At 37.7% G+C, this 23,941-nt stretch overlaps 1 protein-coding gene across 1 annotated transcript in view; it reads right to left on the bottom strand.

The window, feature by feature from the left end:
* The window catches only part of Lsamp (limbic system associated membrane protein), a 592,547-nt gene extending 590,167 nt beyond the window's left edge, over positions 1-2,380 (bottom strand). Inside the window, exon 1 of the mRNA XM_027936124.2 lies at positions 1,955-2,380. Within this exon, the coding sequence (XP_027791925.1) occupies positions 1,955-2,109 (155 nt within the window). The 5' untranslated portion in view covers positions 2,110-2,380. The remainder of the gene's footprint in view (positions 1-1,954) is intronic.
* Between the last annotated feature and the right edge of the window lie 21,561 nt (positions 2,381-23,941).

Raw genomic sequence — 23,941 nt, 5'->3', positions numbered from 1 at the left:
TTCTGTATCGTATATAGATATTTGTGTAGTGAGACTACATCTCCTAGATTTAAATTTCAATACCTTTTTTTTCTTTTGAATTATCATTTAGATATTTTTCTAACTCTAAGATAACTATAGCTTAAGATACAATGATGGTACTTAGAAAGTCCTTACAAAGTTCACCAACACTCAAAAACTTGTACATTTCAGGTATTCACTTTTCTCACATTCAATCTTGTAACATGAAAAAAAACAAATCCTAGATATAGCATAAATTTATGTAGAATTCTTCACTAATAAAGGGTTAATGATGTTAGGGAATATGGATATTAGGAGTTGAGAGGGCATGCCTGTGTGCCTGCAAAAACATTTTCTGCATTACGTCCGTCCAATCTCTTTGCAAACAGATGAATTACTCTATAAATCTTATTGCTCCATGTGGATAAATCATACATGCAGTTTTACCAGGATGGAGAGTTACATGGGAAAATCTGCTTTGGATAGTAGGATCTTTGGGATTCATAATCACCCAACACTCAGAAAGTGAAGAAAGGAGTACTTACACATTAGCATTTTCTTACTTTTTATAATCTGGAACAACACATATATAGACAACACACACACACACACACACACACACACACACATACACACCATTTTCTCCTCTAACAAGGCTAGAGATCCCAAAGCAGGACACTCTGTGACAGCCAACCAAATTTATTTCTGAGAAAAGAAAAGAAAACTTTGCTGCTGTAGGCAGCTCTGCCACAGAACTGCTCCCTTATGCCCCAGGGTTTATGCACTATCAGCTCCTTGCACACAGATTAGAGGTTTATTTTCTATTGCACACTGTTTTTTATTGCCACAACCAGCAATATTAGCTAGATAGATAGACTGACACTGGGTCATTTTATTTGGAGGAAATGGGATTTTAAAAGATCTCAAAGGAGAGCATTTTCTTTCTGTTTTCTTCATTTTCCCCCCTTTTTAAAAAATTATTATCTTCTAGAAATTCAAGTAAAGCTGGAAAAGCAAGGGTGGAGGGGGAAGAGATAAGAGGAAAAACAGGAAAAGCTGCTTGGAGCTTTTTAGAAATAGAATAAAGATGAGGTGCCATTTGAGTCTCTCTAGCTCACTGTCCCTTATAGGGGTCAAACTCCCAAGGACTTGGGACGATTCCTTTCCAAATTTCAATCTCAAATTATATTTCAGAGTTTGGCAGAGCTATACAAAGATAAGAGTTTTTAAGTCAATAATCATGTTGATTATGCTAGGTTAATTCTCTCACAGCCTTTAGGCTTAACACTTCTATTCTTAAATGCCAGCAACTGGACATAATGTTATTTTTTCTTCTCCTCATTCTTGTGGTGATTTCTATCCACAGTCCAAAAAAGGCTCAGTAACCAACCAAAGTTCTAAGATTGATTTATTTCCCTGGATGTCAATTAGAAGATCTTTACAGAAAGTCTTCTATCAGAACTACTGCTGGCAGAGTGAAAGCCTGGATGTACAACACACACACACACACACACACACACACACACACATACACTCACGGGAGAAGCAAGGAGAATGCAGTACCATGTACCACTCTTTTAGAGCCATAATTCAACAACTCTTCTTTCTGGATTAAGAAACGTCAACAAAACTCCAGAGGGCAAAGCATGAGCAATTAAAAAAAACCGTAATACTGCTGGAATTCCACTAATTCCATAGGTGAAGTTAGGCTTCCTTGATCAGAGAAACAACATCCAAAGAACCAAACATTTCACCAGCACCATTGGTTCTTGACAGGGACCAGAATTCCTTTGAATGTTGTTGGCAGTCTACTACCAGTCAGTGAAAGGGATACACACACACACACACACACACACACACACACACACTCCGGAGCCTGCAGCATCGGAACGAACACACACACACACACACACACACAGAAGCGCGCGGGAGAAAAGTTGCCCGAAAGCCCTACCTGAGGATGGCCGTGTCCCCCTGCCTCACGGTGATGTTGTCCGTGCCTCGGTTAAAATCCACGCTGCGAACGGGTAGTCCTGTGGGAAGAAGGCAGAGCAATCTCAGTAGGACCAGCGGCAACTGTTTCCGATCAGGCTGAACTCTCCCGACCATGGTGGCCAAGGCGAGGTGCGGGTCCGCGGGGTGCTCCGAGGGTTGTGCGCGCTGCTCGCCGCGGAGAGGGGCTTTACTAACACCGGGCTGTCATCAACCGCCCAGGCAGGTCGGGCTTCTCCAGTTTGTGGCCCCTTCCACTTTGCCACTCTTCACCTCGCTCAGTCTCTTTTCCCTCTAAGTCTTAACAAAGCCCTCATAAAATCCTAGCAGGGGTGAGGGGAAAAGTCCAAGGAACAAAATTTCAACAGAGAGTACAAATGCAAAACCCTCTAGAAAGGATGAGGAGAAGACTGCCAAAGGCAGAGGTGCTTCCCTGGTCTCTCTGTGGTTGGATGCTCCTGTGCCAGCGTCGGAGCTGAGCTCCTTCCCTGTGTAACCCACTTTCCCAGGCCGGCGAGGGAGCCGGCTCCAAGCTGCCAGGGAGTGTAAAGAAACTGCCACGCAGCAGCGGCAGAGGCAGCCCAGAGTCTCTCTCCCCCTCCTCCCTTCCTGTTTCTCCCTCCAGTCCCCGGCTGTCTCTCTATCAGCACCTCCCCCTACCCTGCTGGTTTTCAACAGCCCCTCCACGTCATCCCCTCCTCCCTCCCCTCGGAGTGGCCCCTCGCTTTGCACAACTGCCCCCTTCAGCAGCAGTCAGCCTCAATGAAAGCCCGGTGTGCCTTTAGGTTGTCAGGACAACAGCTCCATCCGAGGAGGCCTGGCTGATTTCCTTAAGAAGAGGGAATGGAGAGCATGGGGACTGTTCAAGACAGAGAAGAAGGAGAAGGACTTAAGCCATAAAAAGAGTCCAGGAAAGGAGAAGGAAAGGATGAAGGAAGAAGGAGAAAGAGAGGCAGGAAAGAGGCAAACCTTGCTAAATGGAGGGAGTGAAACGGAAGGATAGAAGGCATGGGGGTTGGGGTGCAAGTCCTGAAAGATGGGCTAAGGAATGTAAAACAGTGAAGAAACTTGACAGCAGACTCTCACATTAAAAGCCAAAGTTGATTTCAAAGTAAACATTCCTGGCCAATGGCTTTTCATACTCAAATCTTGTTCATTCTTTTCCTCTCTTCTGTACTTTCTATTATAGGATGAAAAAGTTTATTTTCTCTTCTTCCTTCATCCCCACCCCCTCTTAGAACCCCTTTATGAAAGATGTATTGGAGACAATGCTGGTATTGAGTGGTGTGGGGTGTGAATGCTTGGCTTGTCTTTTCCAAGTGCCAGCCTCAGCAGCTGATCCCTGATCCCTAAATCAACCTCACTCTCCAGGAAACCCTCACTCAGTCCCACACATGAGTGGTGGTTTTAAAGATTATTGTTCTAATGACACATTGCTATGACCACCACCCAAGCTCCTACTGGTACTTGCTTCTCAAAATGTTCATATACAAGGAAGAGGATTTGTATTTCAAGGCCTGTCATTTATAGGGAGACACTAAGGCTGCATGCAGCAGTCTAGTGAATGCCAGACAGGCTACCATCATTTCTCACTCCTTCTACTCCATGAGCCCAGGAAGTGATGAGGTTCATAAGGGACCAACACTGTTAGTCCTTCAAGTGAGAGTCCCATACTAGAGATGTCCCTTAGTACTGATGCTGGCAATTAAAATGGGGTTGGGCCAGCTAGGGACTCTTTTCCTCCTTTTAAATTTTACTTGAACAATTAAAGCATTCACATGATATAAAAACCAAATGGTATAAATTGCTATAGGATTAATTATAGTTGTTGTCCTATAGTTTAAAAATGGCAATAGGAACCTGCATGGGGGTGCACATCTGTGATCCCAGTGGCTCGGAAGGCTGAGACAGAAAGATCCGGAGGTCAAAGCCAGCCTCGGCAATGGTGAGGTGCTATGCAACTCAGTGAGACCCTGTTTCTTAATAAAATACAAATAGGGCTGGGGAGGTGGCTCAGTGATCAAGTGCCCCTGAGTTCAGTGCCCAGTACCAAAAAAAAAAAAAAAAAAAAAAGGATCAAAAAAAATGGCAATAGGAAGACAACTATAATTCCCCTATCTGGAGGCAACACATATTTCTAGTTCCATATATACAGAAGAAAGCCAGAAGAAGTGGGCAAAGGATGGGAGATGAGGATGAAGCATAGGGAAGTGAGGCTCCTTCAGGCTTGGAACTAGGTAACCTGTCCTCAGACCCTCAGAATAATCACACTTGATCTCCTTCAGGCTTCTGTATTCCAGCAAGGCCTTTGCTTGTAAGTCTTCCCTCTGTGATAGCATAGAAGGAGAGAAAATTTGCATAGACAGCTCTAAAGCTTCAACCAAAGTGATTGTGAGTCATTCCGATAACTTGCTGCCACTTCTGCTAATAGGGGAATCTCCAGGTTGGGAGTCCCCATTTTATGTCTCCCTGTTCTGGATCATTTCTAGCCATAAATATTCCATACATATAGAAGAAGTAAATACATAAATACAAACATATACAAACATACACAAAGGTATTTTCCTTACCCCTCTTATTTACACAAATGGTTAGCTGAGGACATTTGCAAATAAATACAAAGAAATAAATGCAAAGAAACATGTTTGGAAATCCCCACAAGCCCCAAGAAAGCACTAACTGTGCTGATACCTCCCTTTCCCCCAGACTGATCAGATTTCTCTACAGCATTTTATCAGTTAAAAGATATATGAACTCTTATATACTGTGTGAAAAAAGGAAGGCATTTTGATTTTATAAAAGATTTTGAAGGACTGGAATCCAAATTGTCACAAATCCAAGATTTATCAAGTCAATTAATTTTGTTGTGCTGAGCATTCATTTCCTATAAATCAAGGTGTCCTCTTTCAGGGTTTATAAGCAATCCACAGTTAAGAAACCAGTGATATTTCACCACTACTTTGTAACTCAGCTGTTGAAAACTTGGAGCCCAATTTGTGACAGAAAAAAAAATGGTTAGATCCAATGGTTAGTTGAATCACAAACCCCATAATCCTGTGCTTCTCAATATCAATGCTAAACTGAGTTTCAGTTGTCAACAGGAGGTGCAAAGATTTTATATAACTCTCTGTCAAGTTTGAAGAGAAAAGAGTACCCACTCTTTCCCCACCATTAGTTGACTTGACCATCCTTGATAATCTTCTTTGGAGCTCTGAAAAATGAGGGATGAGCTTAATAAGCAAAGGTTTAAAAGTAGCATGTGTTCTTCATCTGGGTGGTGTTCCACCAATGTCAGAACAAAGAAAAGAAAGATGCAAGGGACTGGGGGCTACTAGGATCATGGGTATCCCACTGATGGGATTATCCTTGGTAGGATCCTAGATGCTCTAGGGAAGGATTAGACAAATTGATATTATGAGTACTTCCTCTTATCAGTGACTGGATTTTGTGTAAAGAAAGGAAGAGGTTTTTTTCACGACAAAGTATAGTGGGGTGGTAGGATATTATTGGTTGAAGATATTTATACATGATTGTTAACTAATAGAAATCTAAAGTCACTGGTAGAACTTGAATGGTGGTGCTAGGAGGAAACAGACTAATATATAGAGCACAAAATAATTCACAACAAAGTAGTGGGAATTTGGAATTTTTGGTATATCAACCAAATCTGGAGTTTGTCTCCATAATTATTTGAAAAAAAAAAGTATATCTTAGGCTAATCAAGAATATAATCAGAATTGGAATGGAAATGCTTAACCAAAGAATATACAATTATAACTACATATTTGTGTAGAAAAAAAAAACATCAAAAACAGCAATTAAAGATTTTTAAAATATCTTCATTAAATAAAGTCCAGTTCCTGGCAACTTTTGTTAAACTAAATTGACTTACTGTAAGTACTTAATATAAAACACAGTTTTAAAAAGGACTTTATTTTAGAAATTCTTTAATTTAGACTGTTCAGTAATTCAGTCTAATTCAATAAGACTGACTTCCTGAACAATTAAAAATCATGAGTTTATGCCAGGCGTGGTAGTGCACGCCTATAATCCCATTGGCTTGGGAGGCTGAGGCAGGAGGATTACAAGTTTAAAGCCAGCCTCAGCAACTTAGCAAGTCCCTAAGCAACTCAGTGAGACCCTGTCTGTAAATAAAAGACAAAAAGGGCTGGGGATGTGGCTTGGTTGTTAAGCACCCCTGGGTTCAATCCCCATTACAAAAACAAAACAAAAGTCATGAGGTTTACTATATAAGATAATAATGTAATATTTGGTATTTACAGCCAAACAGTACTTCAAATACAATTGTTTAACCCAACACTTGGCCCAGAGGGTGAATGCTATAATGGATGAACATAAGACTGGAAACATGGTGGAATGCCCAACCCCACTCACCACGTGGTTCACTTCACCACTTAGAGTAAATAAATCTATTTATGGGTGTGCACAGTCTACTTTTGTGAAAAGTATGGTCTCTCAGAGAACTTCTCTTTTTTACTCCCCTTATGTTATCCTTTTTTTTTTTTTTCTTTCTCTCTTCTTTAAGAACTCCCACCTTCTAATAAATACAATACTCTATCAAATTGGATAATGTATCTCATCCTTTTGGTCATTGCCCCCAAACTATCCCAATATTAATTTCTCGGTGGAAAGTAAACAAATAGACAAGTTCATGAAATTTCTATAGGCTATTTTTTCTGTAATCTGCTATATGCATTCTTCCAAGAGGGTTGGCAAAAATGAACATACTTTTGGGTTATTTGTGAGGCAAGTATGGCTGTTAGCCATGTGAAACAGCCATCATCACCCAAGTAAGATGATCTTAACTACTACTTTAAAATAACATACTGCTTTCTAAAAGAGGCTTTGGAAGATGCTGGCACTCTCCAGGGACAAATGTTGCAGGAAAAACAAAGACTGGCTAGCTTCTGAGTACCGTAAGTAAGATGCATAAAAGGTTTATTCTTCTGTTTAGCTCCGTAAGATGATAAGCATACATGAAATCTAGGTGCAGCCTGAAATGTAGAATTAATTTAGCTACATTGCTTGCATTTTATGCTAATCATGTCTATAACATTATTAATATACCACTCTACATTTCTACAGTTGTAGGGTCTTAATCATAATAATGCCATGCCTGTACTTTACTTTCATAAGTGGAATTAGCATTTTTTCATATGAACTAGAAAGCCAGAATTGTTAATACTTCTCCTTACTATCTCTGCTATGACATTCACAATGATTTCATCATAATTTAGCAATGCTCAAGTATTTCAGTTAATGCTCATAAGCGTGGCACTATCTCATGTGAGTTTCTTTTGGAATGTGCCTCTTTTGAATACAACGACTTCATTCACATGTGTCTCACTGCCTAACAAAATCAGTCAGCTTTATGTCAGTTAAATAATGGCCAAATTCTTACTATAGACCCTCCAGTGATGTCAAACACTCCATCCAAACTCTGTCCAATTAAAATCACTCTTTTGTTTTCTTTTAGTGTGAGCCTTTGTGGTTCATTATGATTATATCACTTCTCTGCTTCTGAGTGTCTTTTGCTCGCTTGTTTCGTTTTTGTAGGCATCAATGCTTGGATCAGTCCCAATTTCCACAAGGTTTTTGACATTCTCAGGCTCCTATTTGCATCCTCACTTCTTGCTTCTGCTTCTCATTACCCATAAACATACATGTTATTTACATTTACTGCTGCATTTGCACACCAGTAAACTTATTCTCACATGCCTAACTTGTTCAAAGAAATATGTTCACCAGCCCTTGGGTCCATTTCTCATTTATGTTTTCCACTCTGCCATCCTGTACACAGAGTTGGCAATGGTGGTGTAATGCTGCATCTGCATTGCTGCTACTCTTCATGATCTACCCTTCACCTATGGAAAGAACAGTTCAACATCTAGAAAGATGGCAAGAGCAGCATCTTCAGGATCGCAAGCTCTTAGTCCAGGAGGGCAATCAGGTGATTCTGCTCTCTATTTGTGGATGTTGTCTTGACTCAATTTTTTATCATTAAAACATAGGGCAAGGAGCAATGAGGAATAGTCAAGACAGGTGTTCAGTTCCATCATCTGATATGATTAGTAGATTTATTACTCATTCAGTCATGCAGTATGCCTTCGTTAATATGACAGTGAATAAGGATAGACCAAGACTTTGCTCCCATTATTTTACGTCCTCTCATTATTTTATTGTCTCATTATTTTATGTCTTTAATACAGATACTAAACAAATAAATATATATCCAAATATTTGTAGAGAGTAAATACTATGGAAAAAAAATTGTATAATAGACCGTACATAACCTTAAGATATGGTGAGGGGAACATAAAGAGGCCAAGCAAAATCTCTTTGAAGAGCTAATAGTAAACTGAACTCTAAAACATGAGGAGGCAGTCATAGAAATATTAGCAAGAAGATCTTTCAAAGTAAAAGATATGGCATATTCAAAGGTCCTGAAGTAGGAAGGCATATACACAAGGAAACTGCCTGTTATTGTTCTAGACAATAAACCTGGAACACGGTTTGTGTCTAGGTTGAAGTAGGTAGTTGTCAAGTGTAGATGAAACTGGAAACTGGGGATTGGTCATAATGCAGAGTTTGCAATGTAAGGAATTTAGATTTTCTTCTAGTAACTCAAATGGTCAGTAAAATGATTTAGCTAGGGTTTGACCTGATCTGATTTACATTTTAGAAAGACTGCTACCATATGGAGAATGGAATGCAGAAGAATAATAGTGGAAGCAAGGACACAAATAGAAGGAAATCTTGGTCATCCAGTGGCAAGTGGGTTAGACTGTGGGGTAAAAATGAAGATAAAGGGAAGATCAAGTTGGTTTGACTGTCTTGTAACAGGGAGACTCTTCCCAACAGGTTATGTGGTCAGTGTTTTCTAGATGCCAGCTTTTCTTCTCATTGTAGTAGTTCAACTGTGGCATACCCTTGTAGAAAGCCATCACTCAGCAAATAAGAACTGACAGAATGCCAAGTAGACTGTCATTTATATTAGCTAGTAACAACAACAACAACAACAACAAAAACGATTTCATTGTTGCTGTTGTTCAACTATAAATATTGCTCAACCTTAGTATGATTATTATGTTAATTGAATATTACTGTAATGAAAGTATTTTGTTAAAGATTAAAAAAACTCACAACAAGATAAGCAGATGCTATTTAGCAGCTATACTTTACAAAATATTTTATACATATCTATATTTATCTTTCAGGCAGTAGCTATCCTGCTAAATCTAAATGGAATGCCTAGTTAAATATCTTGAGGCTATAAGTCATGTAAATAACACTAATATGTTTTCTCTAGAGTTTACTGACAATATTGAGCTTCAGGGAAAGTCTAGTGGTAGGTCATTATATTATTCAAAGTGTCCCAGAAGTCTGCTTGCTTCGAAGTATCTTCCTTTATATGTGTCCTGTCATTTACATCTTTAGCCCTTTTTGCTTTTAATACAGAAAAGCAGAGTACTTCCTGGGTGGGAGGAGCATTGCCTGCATGAGAGAAAGGAATTTATCAGACCTGCCTCACCAGCCATATTGCTGTGTATAAGAATATTCATTCAAATAATCAGTATTTTTTGAGACCTGCTATATAACAGGTACTTTGCTAAGTTCTGAGGAAACACTGAGGTGCAAAACTGACACCATGTCCTTGTGCCATTGTAATGAGGGAGGAACTTTAATAGTTCTTTTAGAGAGGGACTGAACATCATCGTTGTACAATTATGATGTAGCCTTTTAAATGAGCTCTCCAACATAGAGCAGGACCAAAATGAGCCAACACATATGCCAATCCTCTCTTTGGTGCTGTTCAGTGCTGCAAAATAATAAAAATCAGAGGCCTCCTCCTCCTCAGGAGTCCAGGAATTTGCAACCAAGCAGAGCATTAAGGGGAACACTCAGGAAGCAGAGAATTAGGTGGATTGGTGAGTAACTGAGGACTATAAAGAGGCACAGTCAAAACACAACAGGAGGTCAGAATAAGTAATCCAGAAGTGTTCTTGGAAAAAATGTATTTCAGGTCACTCTTGGAAGATATGTAAGACTAGAATGGAGGATGGTAACATCTTTTGCAAAGGATGGCCACAAGTACCAGCCTGAAGTGAAGAACAAAACAGCCAGATTTCTCTAATTGGGGGCGGGAGGTGGCTAATTAAGAATCCTGAATGCCTGAATAAAGAATCACATTTCATCTCACAGTTAGAAGGTGATTTTAAGTTTTGAAAGAGTGAAGTGAGATACTGATGTTTTAGGGAGATTATTTTGGCAAAGGGAAATTAGCAAGTAGAAAAATGTAAAGTAGACAAACTAGTTAGATGCCTAATAAACTTGTTGATGAAATAATAAGAAAGAGACAAATGTATTGATTATATAGATTTTTGCTTCCTAAAACAATGAAGGAATGAAGCCCTTCACTCAGGAACTTTCCATTAATGGGGAGGGTAAGTTGTAGGAGCTTAAAGTTAAAAATGGAAAATGACTCTTTTAATGTTGGGGTCATTGAGGGGCTTGACAGACATGTTGATGAGTTTGGCCTTTATTCTGTATGCAGTAAGGAACCATTAAAAACTTTGAGAAAGGGAGTAACATAATCAGATTCTGTGTTTTAAAAAGATAACTAACCGGCAGTGAAATGGGAGATAGCCTGAAACAAGTCAAAGTCAGGCAAGACCAGTTATAAAGTTTCTGAAACAGTCAGAAAAGAGATGATAAAAGCAATGACAATGGAAACAAAAGAGAGGTGAAAACTTTCAGGGAAATTTCACCAAAAAAAACCCTGATGTCTATGTCTCTCTGTCTCTGTCCCCCTGTTTCTTTCCCCCACCCCCCACCTCCTAGAAGTCCAGACTGATAAAAATGGGAAAGTTGATTTAAAAACTTAGCTTCAGAGGGAATTTGCAAATTCTACTTTTAGAATTCTGGGTTGGTTCCTAAATTGGTACCCAAATAGCTTGCACTTCCAGATGGACATATTCAGGAAGTTGTCATAGGAATATGACATTCTTCACAGAAGGGCTGTCTCTGAGTTCTGTAATAAACTAAGCCCAGAAAACTACATTCCTTCCCTCATAATTTTCCTGGTCCTTCTTATCTTTTCTCTTAGCCTCTCTCGTGTTTGTGTGACTTTAGTATGTTTATAGAGCATGTAAGCAAATTAACTATTTGCCAATTATGAATTTCATTTTGATTTTTAAAAAACAAATGTCCACATAGCAATTAACTGATTCTATGTTCCAAGAAGAAATATAATCTGAACTTGTCTCCCTCTGCTGGTTGCACATTGAGGTATCATAGTGCTTATTTAACCAGAATAATAGAAAAAAGAGAAATATCCAATACTAATTTGTTTTGTACAATTATAGGGCTTTGCAGTTCACAATGCACAGTGACACACACAATTTCATATGTTATCTTTACTTCAACTCTGTGAGATAAACAGTGCAAGTATTATCACCACACTTGTCAGAAAATTACTTCGAGACTCCAAGCCAGTAAGCTCTCATATGAAATTAGAGGGAAATCAGGAAGCATATGTAATTAGAAAAATTGCGCAATGTTAAAGCTGGAAAGGATCCAGAAATCGTCTTGCTTATTTCCCCTATTTTATAGCTGAGACATGGAAACATAGAGTTTATGCAGTTATTTAGGAACACTGAGATTAGTAGTTTGAGAGCCCAAATCTCCAAACAATGTTCTTTCCTATAGTTGCATGCCTCCTGCCTAACAACGCCAGGATATTAATCCTTTAGAGCATAACTGAAGCATTTACAAAGGTAGGCTGAGTTGCAGGATGGAAATTCCTATTCTCCAAGGCTAGGTCTGCATCGCATCAGAACTAACCATAGCTATTTAAAACTTATAAGTGAATGAGAAACCCAAGGAAGAACAAACACAAAGTAAAAGGAAAGTACGTCACTGCACCACAGTCTCTGTTTGAGTAGACCAGTGGTCTGCCAGCCCTGGGCTCTATAACTTCAGGAAAGCTTGAGATGACATTTAAGGATGCCTTAGTATCTTGGGATGTGTTATCCTTCCCCAGCCTACAGCCCTGTAGTTCCCATAGACTGTCTCCTGCAATTTTCTGGCTATTCATCCAGCATCCAACTCTCCAAAGTTATTCTCATTCTCATTGGATGCTCCTCTTATCTCTTGGCAAGAAATAAATGCTAATTAAAATAACTTATACTTCTGTATGAGTAACTCATAAGCTCTAATCTCTGTAGCAATATGAATTTTATGTAGTTTCCCAAACTCAGTACATTTTTAAAAGGTAAAATATAGAGAAAATATATTTTTGAATGGGAGAATCCTCTAGTAAAACTTCTTTCTTGCTTGCAGGAGATAAAAGACTTTTGGATCAACAACTGAAATGGTACTCTAGCGATCCAAAATTAAAGAATCTATCTGGTCTTAATCTATTAGATCATAATATCTACTCACACAAGAGAGAGCTTAGGATAAGCCATCAAACTTAACATAGCGTGCCTGTTAAAAAATAACTTTATAGTGATGAGGCGTAGGTCAGGAGAAGATAAATAAATTAGTAATAGTGAAATTTTATATACTATGTATATACGAATATAAATTAACAGACAATAGAGATATTTCATAAATATTAATACTTCACAATGTGTCTGGTAAATATTCCCAATATATTCACTATCAATTGGTCAGTTACAATTCTCACACCTTTTTTTCTTTTCAGTAGAAAAATTAGAGTCTTCGTTCTTGTATGGTGTTCTCTTTTCCTATTTCAAGAAAGCTTGACAGAGTATTGATCTTATGATACAATCAGACTGATAAAAGGCTTTAGAAGCCATTTGTGATGTTTGGAAGCAATGGGAATAAACTGAGACGGGGAATACTTGCTGTTTTAAGAGAATTAGGCTGTAGGGAGAGCTTTGATCTAGGAAATACCTAGCTTGGATATAAAGACTAGATAGTTTGGGGAAGAAGGAGAATAGGAAAAGGATAACAGGCTAGCAAATATGGATTGTGACACCACTAAGAAAATAAGAGGGAACATGAACTGAGCCAATATGCAAGGAAAGAGGGTGATGTAAGCCAGTAAAGGGGAACTTGTAGCATGATTAATTATTTCTTGAGCTAGAACATTTTTACTTATCAGCTAATATGAGTCAGTTCAATCCTGGCACCTGTTTTAATGTTTTATTTTCCTTTGACCAAATGATACCTTGCTACTAAGGAACAGTACTCCTTGACAATTCGTGACTTGTTTCTACTCCTAAGTGGTAGTTTCAGTATTTTTGGTTAATTATTAGAAATAGTGATTGGTTATTTAATTTAACAAGAACTGATTGAACAACTGCTGTGTAACTGGTACTTTGAAAGATCTATGGTAACTATTCACTGTGGTCTCTATGATAAAATTTCTCTGTCATAAGAAATGCTTTTTACCTCGTTAGAAAAAGAAGATTAACACAGATATTAGTGAATTGTTTGATTGTGGTATAAAATTGTCTTAAATTTTGAGAAATTTCCCTTAAATCTAAGAAATTCAAATAGAGATCACTTCGACCTTCTTGATGGTGGTTAGGGTTTTTCGCACAGAAGAAGCACAGGTTGCAGACCCCTGCATCCAGAGTGACCAGCCTAGAGAGAGAGGAAGATAAGTATTTGGGCAATGACTATACAGAACAGCATCAGCTATGCAAATATCCATGTGATATTGTGTTTCCCTAAAGGAGGCCATCCAACATAGACCAAAGGGATGTTTTCTAAAAGAGATGGCAATTGATCTGTGTCTTAATAGAGAAATAATCTGTGAAGGTGGCACTGAGACAGGGGCTCCTTAAGGATTTAATTGTTGACGGTTGCAAAAGAGCATGGACGAAAATCCAAGAGGCCCAGCAACAGAGGTAAATCCCTAGAATTAGGAGCTTATACACTTGAGCAGGCCAATGGGGAAAGGAAGAAAAGTCCTTAACCAGAAAAGAGGATCCCTGCTAGGGAGTACTAGGACACTCATTTAGATGAGGAGAATGGAGATGAACTAAGGGCCAAACAAATAAGATGTTGAAAATCTAAATTTAATGCATTAGGAAACAAGAAGTGTTTATTTTCTTGGAAAGTTTTTGAAAGTGGAATTTGGAATAGCAGCTCCATAAAATAGAGGGCCCAAGTAGGACACTGTCTCAGTAATTGAAGCAGGAGAGCTACTGACCTGACAGTGAGGGTAGAAAAGGATCAATGTAAAATTGAGATTATTAAAGAAGATTCAAAGTATTGTTGACTAACTGGGTATACGAAATGAGTTCTCTTTCTCATTTTTGGTAAATGAGATCCTAATGATAGAGATGGAGGGAGTTGAGAAAGTAGAGTGCAGTACAATAGGTATGGAGATGAGGAGAGCCATGTGTGGAGCAAATCTTGCATACTCATCAGGCCTGCCCTTCAGATGGGAGTGTGCCTGTTAGTGGGTGGGGTCAGGTTAGTCAATCAGCATTAATTTCCCTGCTGTGAATAATTTAGGAAAAAAATTTTAAAATGAAAAATAATCCATATACTCCTTTCAATGTTGATGCATATCTTTGTTAAAATGAATAAATAAAATATTATTCTCTAATATCTATATTCTAAAAATGTGATACACACTTCACAATATACTTAAAATATGAATAAAATCTGGACTTACATCAACCTTATTTACTGAAGTTTGATTATCATTGACTTTTGTTTCATATAACTCTAGATTTTACTTTTTAGGTCTCACTAGATCTCATCCTCAAACTCTTAGACCATCCAAAATATTCCAGGCTACGCTCACTGAATTTGATTGTTCTTCATCATCCTCTGCCCTTGAAAGTCTTATATCTTTCTTTATTCTAGTCTGTTTCAAACTGGGTCCAGAACATTCAATTTCAAGATGCATTTTGAATATCAAAGTTATGAAATAGTTTTATAAAGATAAATAAATAATAAGCTTTATGTTGGGAAGGTGAAATTTAAGTTTAAATATTAAACAAGAAATTTTAAAAAAGCATAGATATAAATATGGAAATGGGTTTTAAAAGTATATCATGGTGAAAGGCAGGTTTGGAAGTCATCAGGGTAAAAGTAAGAGTTAAAATGCAGGTATGTGTATGTTTGAGAGATTAAGAGAAGAAAAAGAGAGCAAAACCTAAGAACAGAACCTTAAGTAAGGTGTGCCATCTAGGAGGAAAAAAAAACAAGGAAAAAGCAAGAAAAGTTTTTCTTGGAGAGCAGCAGGGCCACAGTGTATCTCCTTTCATCTATGGAGCAGAAAGTACTTTCACATTCATTTGTCTTCAATTGACACCTTATAGCACTCCAGAGAGTTCTTTGGAAGAAAGATGTTATAACTGTCAGGTATTAAGATAATAAACATGAAAACAATAATAGATACTCAAGACCTTTAAATAGAAGGAGAATACCACCTGTATTCACGACTAAGTAGTTTGGATCAATACCAAAGGATGAGGGGCAGCCAGAGTAGGAGAGCCTAAAGAATCCCAATGTGTGCAACAAGGTGACAAACACCCTGAGGAAAAGAGTGGTCAACTCTTCCAGTGTACCATTCTCCCTTATCCAAAGTTCCTGGGACCTCCCCTAATTCAACAGATGTTTGCTACATATAGTGGGACTTCCAGCTTCCCAAGGAAATCTACTAGATCTCAAACCTTCACTTCACCATCATCATCAGTATTACCAAATGGCAGGTCATGGACACTTATGGTGGGAGTAGTTTAAATATGTGTTTAATTTTTTTCTAGTAAACAACTGAAATGGAATCTAGTCTTTAAAATGCCATTTTACAATGCAGTGGTAACTTTATTCTGCAAATACTGTTTCAGATTCTAATATTAACCATTAGAATCGTATAATAAGCATTTTATAAGTTTATATATATATATATATATATATATATATATATATATATATATATATATATATACACACACACACACATATACAGACATACATACACCTCTGGTTGCTAACACCAATTTATAATTAAAAAAAACTTTTAAATCCTATATGGAAAGAGAATATCACACATCTCCCCACATAAAGATATTTTCTCTATGCCCAACACAAACATACCAGCAACTAGAGAGTTGGTGACTTATTAGTTATTTGTCCAGTGACTCATTGTTAATTTAACTCAAGCCTACCTATATAAACTGGAAGAGTTTAATTTCCATGCCTGCTTCTTAGTGTGCTCATATTGCTTCTGTATGGGGCAAATGAGGTACTAGTGAATAAAAAACAGAAACCTTGGGTTCCAAGCCTTGGAGAGATGTTTGCAGAAGGAAGCATCTGTCTGGGTCATCTTTGGTATTATACATAGTTTTTGAGTTTGAGTTTTCATATTTGACAAATGAAAATCCTACAAATATCTAGATATGAGCAGATTTGATACAACTCCACTCTATTTCCAGCCATTCAATTCTTTGTCACCTGGAATTTGGTGTTGTGTACTGCCCTGATTCTTTATCATCCCTACTTGCCTAGGCAGATGAGATAGAGTATTATAATGTAGTATATATCATTGTCCTCATGCTAAGCAGTGCCTTTTCATATCTAAAATTTAGGAGGATAAGTATCCTTTATTTTTATAGGAAAATGTCAAATTGATAGCTAAGCTTTCTGTTTTACCAAGCAGCAAAAAAAAAAAAAAAAAAAAAATTTACAGGAAAGGCATATTTAATATGCAATTACTTTTTCTCTTGATGAGAGTTTAAAATGTTTTACTTTATATGAAATAAAACATAGGAGAGTTTAGATCTCTTCCCCCAAACTGTTCTTGTATCCCTATACTGTGAGTTTTAGATCAAACAAGTTTAATTGTATTTCTCAATGTTTTCATTGCACAAGGCCCTCTCCATTAAGAATCCAACTCTTTCATTTTACAATGGGGATAACTGAGACTCTAAGATTATACAGGTTTTGCTCAAGGTCACACAATAGATCACAGTAGAGCCAGAAAATGAGAAATCATTTCTTCTTTCTCTTGGTTCAGATCTCTGATTGAAATATGCTGACAGCCAGGCAAAGGGGATTATATATGACTGTCTGCACACATGTAAGTGCTTGTCTTTTTGCTTAGTCTATTTCCTTGGGTGGGGTGGGTAGAATTTTCCTACTTCTCTCCCTCCCCTACTTCCAGCCTTCAACTTTATGCAGCAAATTCCTCCTCCTTAATTATAACTCATCCCAAATACCATCTCTACCTCAGGCAATGCCCCTTGTTTTACCCTCTGAGATAGCACTTGAGTCATTTTGGTAGCATAGCTGTCAAACACATCAGAGTTCTTTGCAAGTAAGACAGCCTATTTCACTGTAGTGGATTCTGAACTATTATCACCACTTTATTAAGAGATAGTATTACCTATTATTATTATTACTTTATAAGCTCCATAAGAATTAGAACCATGGCCTATTTGCCTTTGAATGTATGGGTCCTAGTACAGCACTTCATGATGCTGACTATCCCATGACAGTTTGTAGAAATAGTTCAACTTCATCAAGAAAACTTGTGAAAAACCCTATTCTCATTTTGGGCATCACTTGGGGCTTTAATTTCTATGGAATGTTTAGAAAATATAAAACATAACTCTGTTGGAAAATTTTAGTGTTATTTCAGAGTGGGTTAATATTTGTATTTCAGAAGCAATGGTGGCACCTACATTTCCCATTAGGTCTTATTCTGAAACTCCTTGTGACCAGTTGAAATCTTCTACCTTCTCTCCCTTCGAAGATGATAATTTGAATTCATTCATAGCTATTTTTTCAAAGTCATCAGAGATAACCTGGAATTTCAGGACTCATTTTAAGCAGGTGATGCTGCAGCTAATGACCTGTCTACTAACTGATGGTTTGTTAACAGGGAATTTCTGAATTCTCACATCTCTTCCTATGTGACTAAAAAATATACTATTGAGAGAAAGCTACAATTTTAGAATGTGAGAATGACACCTTTAAGGACAAGACAAAGTAGGGACAGCCATGTAGTTCATTTGTTTCTCCTAAGACAGTTAATGGAGAATCATCTAAGCCTCATGTTCGGACCTCTCCAGATGAAAATGTGATAGATTTTGATGAGTGGGGAGATTAGGGGATCATTCACAGGGCATGTGCCTGTTTCAGGGTGCATGTCTTTTCTCTCTGTTTCCACTTTGTTTTCTCCCACCTTTCCTATAATTCTAACTCATATCTAGTTTCCATTTGCAAAACTCCCTTTCTCTGTACCCCTCTACGTTTTAACTATTTATTTTTTTCCCTTTCCCTCGTGACTATAACCCCATGTCACACAGTGGTCCATTGACAAAAAAGAGTTGGACGTTTTAAAATTATCTAATATATGTACTTAAATAGATACTGAAAAAATTTTCCAAGTTTTTGTTGTTCCTAATTTCCGAATTGGTTTTGAGTTACCAATCACTCTTGATTAGGAGTGCTTGAAGATGAAAACAGTAAATTAACCCAGAGTATTTACTTTTGACAAAATGAATGAAAAAGAAGCCAGAGACTGTGCTAACTTCTTAGAGAACAAATTGAAGAAGTCAGAGTCCTTGTCCTCAAGAGCATTATACTATTGTGGGGAAGGCACACACACAAATTGCTTTGGGCTTATGTGTGACCTTAGATTGAATTTCAAATTTTTGTTTTGTAAGTTATTGGTTCCTGGAAATTCAAGGATCTCTACTTTGCATTTTGATATATTTAAGTGAGACAAAGAAGAGAATATTAAACAGGAATAGTAAATGTGGGAACATAAGGTAATGCTCGTAGTCCTTCATTAAAACTGGCACAGGCTTTGAAGACTTGAGACTTTAGTGAGAAGGGGGAGATTTGGAGAGGTTCTAAAGCAAAGCCCCCAAAATGATTAAAGCAGTTAGAAAAATTAGCAGATGCTCATCAGTTTGGAGCCAAGCAGATATTGTTACTGGATCAAATTAGAATCTGCCCAGAGGCTTTAGGAAAACAGTTGCATAAAGTTAATGATTTTAACCCATGACTGTTGGCCACAGCTTCACTTTTCCTTAACACTACCTTAACCACCCCATGCTTCTCAAGCCCATCCAGCCCCCTTCTTGAAGTCAAGGCTGGCCTTGACTTCTACGCCCATATCAGCAGAGGCAGCTGTGATCACTAGTCTTGTGGCCATTCCTTCTCGATTCAGGCTTGGTGGTCAGTCACATGCTGGCCCTCTAGTGGGATCCTCTCCCCGTCTTGCCATGTCCTGCTAGCCCTGACCTTGACAGCCAACCAATCCTGAAATCCAGAATATCCAGCAAAACCCAAGTAACCAGCAAGGAAATAGATGTGTTGAGTATCCTGCAAGACTCTACATACACTAGAACATGTAATTAGTAATAGAGGAACATTACCAGGATAATGTACAGATTATTCATATATTATAGATATATAAAATTTCTGGGTTCCAGACACTTACTCAGATGCTAGGAATATAAGGTGTGATCAGACATATTCCTACTCTCATAATTTAGTTGAACAAGAAATATATTCAAGCCAACCAATCAACACATTGGGTGTATATATTATCTTAATTTTGGTAATGAGTTCTGGGCATGTGTACATGTTGAAAGTTACATAACTGTGTACTTCAAACATGAAGAGTTCATTGTATGTCATTTATACTTTAGTCAAGCTGTATTTTGTGTGTGTGTGTGTGTGTGTGTGTGTGTAAATAGCAGTATTCTGGTACTTCGGAGGACACTATTTTTTTTAAAAAAAAGAAATTTGACATATTGGGAAAGACATTTTCAAGAACAGCAAAAGCATGAATGTGGAACCGATTAAATGTTTTTGAAATTTTGGCACCAGGGATTGAACTCAGGGGCACCCAGCCACTGAGCCAAATCCCAGCCCTATTTTGTATTTTATTTAGAGGCAGGGTCACACTGAGTTGTTTAGTGCCTCACTTTTGCTGAGGCTGGCTTTGAACTCACAATCCTCCTGCCTCAGCCTCTCCAGCCACTGGGATTATAGGGTACACCATCTTGCCCAGCTGTTTTTAAAGTTTTTGAGTAGGACAAATAATTTTGCACAAGTTTATGGTAGACGGGATCCAAATCAAAATATTAAGGATTAAAAAGAGGAAGTAGTGGGAAGGAAATTATGCATTGTTTCATTTAATTGGTACCCCAAGCAGTTTAAGATGTCTAGAGTAGGGCTGTCAGTAGGAAAGGTAGACTAGAGAGATAGGCAGGAGCCAAATCAGAGAGCTTTTTCTGAATCTCACTAGCAACCAAATAGGAACAGGTTAGGGAACAAATCTGTAAGGTCATATGGGCCATGTTTCCTTTGAAGCTGTATTGAGACCTAGCGTGTGTACATGCACACACACACACACACACACAAACACACACACTTTGTCTTTCCTAATCAGTAAGGTACAGGATCACTTTTCTTATCCTGAGGGTATGGCTTAGTTCTGTCTCTAAGAAGAATTTGAAATAATGAAAAATAAAATTAAAATACTTCTGTCTTTTCTCTCCCAAACTCTAAGCCTAGTTTCTTCTGTAGCTCTACATGCACAGACACACACACACACACACACACACACACACACACACACACATACACACTCACACTAACAAGAAGATTTGGGAAAGGCAATAGAAGACCAAATAAATAAGCAAAAGGTGGGGAACAGGCAAAAGCAAAAACAAAACATAAAATTATGAGAGAAGAGAATAGGAGTAAGTCCTTCAACAGCTTGGAAAAGAAGGGCTAAAACTAAAGCCACTACTTTCTGTTACTCATACTTTGCCTCTTCAGATATTAACTACAAAATAGCTGACTTTCCAAGATTTTCAGGCATAAAAAGTGAGATTTCAGCCAAATGTCCAATTTATAATCCTTAGTGAGGAACATCTGATCTGAAAACCAACAAATGTGGGTGTTATGGAAACTTGAAACATTTATTAATAGACTTTTAAAAAATTCAGAATATTAAAGATTTCTTTTGAGATTAAATAACAATAGTTTAACATCAAGTTTCTGGGGCTTGTTACTGAATCAACCATATACAGATGGGAGCTGTCAGAAGACTACTGGATGAATGTGTTTTCCACCCAAGGCTGCCTTCTCCATTTCCTCTCTCAACTGCAGCCCATGGGGTGCTGAATGTACAGAATACTGGGAGACCTAGAACTTAGAAACTGAAATTTCAGTCATGAAAAAAAGATGAAAATATTTGGGATTTCCCAAAAGCTTTAAAAATAGTACTCCTGTTCTGAAGTTCGGGAATGAGTTGTGTGAGCTTTCTGTAAAGTCATTGCTGAGGAGCATTTTCCAAAAAACCTAAGGTAGAGATTGATGACTTCATTGGAAAGCCTGGCAGATCCTGTCCCCAGAAACCCTCTCTTTCCTTTTAGTTGCAAGAGATCGAATGAATCTGCTCAGAATTTGTCCAGCTGCCTCTTGTCAGATGACGGAAACTGAATTCAGTATTTCTCTGTGGAATTAATGGACAAAAAGTGAAAGAATAAAAAAAGTAGCCTATAGGGACAAGGCTGAGGTTACATCCCTAAAGAGGCCATACTGGGTCTTTTGAAGTGTTTAACCCATTGGGTTGCAAACTTGATCAGCTATAAAAGGTATCAATGACTATGAAGAGTTCAATTCAAGTGATTTTTATGGAGAACTTTCATGGCTCCTTTTCCTACTCTGCTCATATAAATGTTCTGAGGACAGTGTTCATTTGGGGGACACTGCTCCTGAATGAATACCTCTTTCCTTTATGGTGATCAATGTTTGATTTTCTAGATGTTTGATTTTGAATAAGTTTGTCAACAATAAGCTACTTTTTCCATCTGAATCATTCTTTAGCCTCAGTTTTAATTTCCTCCTCAAGAGAATTCAAATTTGGCTTAGGAGTATTTGAATTTCAGAAGTAAAAATAATACTGTTAGACCACCAGATGCTATCTGGTTCCCTAGTTTTTAAACTATGATTTTCCAAAATTTTATTTTTTTTTTAAAGTAGACAATTCAAGATCCCATTGTGAAGTGGTAGCAAAGGGCAGGCCCAGGAAGCTGTCCACCAAAGAAACAGAATGTTAGGCTGATTTTATACACTGAGGTTCCATTTTCAATTTCATTTAATAAAAATATCTTTTTATTAGTGGGTGACATATTCCACTTTGAGAGATTCAATAACTTGTTTCAGGTCACTTAGTCACAGAGCCGAGATTAGGACCAGGTCTCCAGTGTCTTCATCAACCAAGCATCTTTTCTGCCTTTCTACACCTACACTTCTACTATCTCTTTCTATCCTGTTGGCATCTGTTTATCCTCTCTTTAAAAAGTTCCCATTTTCCTTTCTTGTATCAGCAACTTTAAAGCTGTGTCTAGAACAGTATTGTTTTTGTTTCTCTCCCTCTTTTTTTTTCTTCAATATCCTTTTCTCATCAATTCTGAGAGTAGTAGTCTACTGCCAAAAGACAGGAGGGGTCAGGATTATTGTTATTAATGTTATCACTTTCCACACCGACAATATTTATTTAGAGACATGCAGCTTTCATAACACATTAATTATATGGGCATAAACTCATATATCCTTATGAAGTACACAGAGGGGTTATGAGATCTAAGGCCCTAAATTAAGAAATTACTTGTCTAAAGCTACACAGCCATTCGAAAGCACAAACAGGTCTATAGTCCTGTTTCCCAAGATCCACTCTTTCCACTTGACTACTCCAATTGAGAAAATTCAGAGTTGTGGGGAGGTCGGTCATATTCCCACCTACCCAAGAATTTAGTCTATCTGCTTACCCTTGACATTTCAAATTACTTCATTCCTTATTAAATCAGTCATACATACATTTAAAAATTACTAATTCACTTTTCCAACCTCAACACCAACCTGCTAGAACAAGACCAAAGGGCCATAAGTTCCTTTGTGAACATTCCTTAGGAATCCATATGATTGATTACCCCTCCATTATCAATGGCAATGTCTCCGTGTTCTTTATGTTCTTTACATTTTTATAAATTTATAGGACAACTGATCCTGTTTTGACCTCTAATGAGTCCTACACCTTTTCTACCACTGAATTTTTATTTGCACAGTCACTCTGCTCATGCCAATGTATCTACTTTAGAGAACAACCCTACCAAATATATATATATATATAAAAAATATACTACCAAAGACTTGACCTGATCATTGCCTCTTTGTGTTCACTGTAAATCCCTGAGTATTTGAGCTAATAAGGATAGATAATTGTAAGGAGGGCTGGTAGGAGCCAAATATAAAGTAGACTCTCTCCATGGAAATGACAGTAGTGGGGGGTACATTTTTCAAGACTGGCATATGCATCAATCACTCTAAAGAATGAAAGGTAGATATGGATATGTAGATATAAATATCTGTGAGTATATATTTTTTCCAGGATGGAGGGGGGAAATTTGCCCCCCAACTAGCATAAATTTCATCAAAATCTGAAGATTTGCAAAGAGCCTCATGCATTTCTTGTGTCTTCCAGCTAAGATGAAGAACATAAATGATAGTGATAGTAATAACTTCAGTGGGCAGGTTGAGAGATGAAAAGAATCAATTTGAATACATGTTGAAGGGTAGGAAACTTTGTGTTATCAGTAGTTTCCTATTGAAAACTGGTTTCCTTTAGCATCCATGGCAAAAGCCATTTCTGGATCAGTCATGGCAATATGATACAATCGCATTCCTCTATTGCTAGATTAGGTCACTATTCACTAATGCTCTGTGTCCCTCAACTTCTTTGAGCTGCCATCTCATACCTGATGCCACTTATGGTGAGCTTTTATATATCTAGTTTGGAAAACCAGTAGAAGGCAGAAGGTAGTTTTCTTTCTCTACTATAAAAAGAGTTTTTGGGTCACGGGTGGTTGCCTTCTCACTGAGCTTTTAAAAGAAGAGAGAAAATGCCTTC

This window comes from Marmota flaviventris, chromosome 8 (genome assembly GCF_047511675.1).
Source record: "Marmota flaviventris isolate mMarFla1 chromosome 8, mMarFla1.hap1, whole genome shotgun sequence".
Lineage (NCBI taxonomy): Eukaryota > Metazoa > Chordata > Mammalia > Rodentia > Sciuridae > Marmota > Marmota flaviventris.
This window is presented reverse-complemented; position numbering and strand designations above follow the sequence as displayed.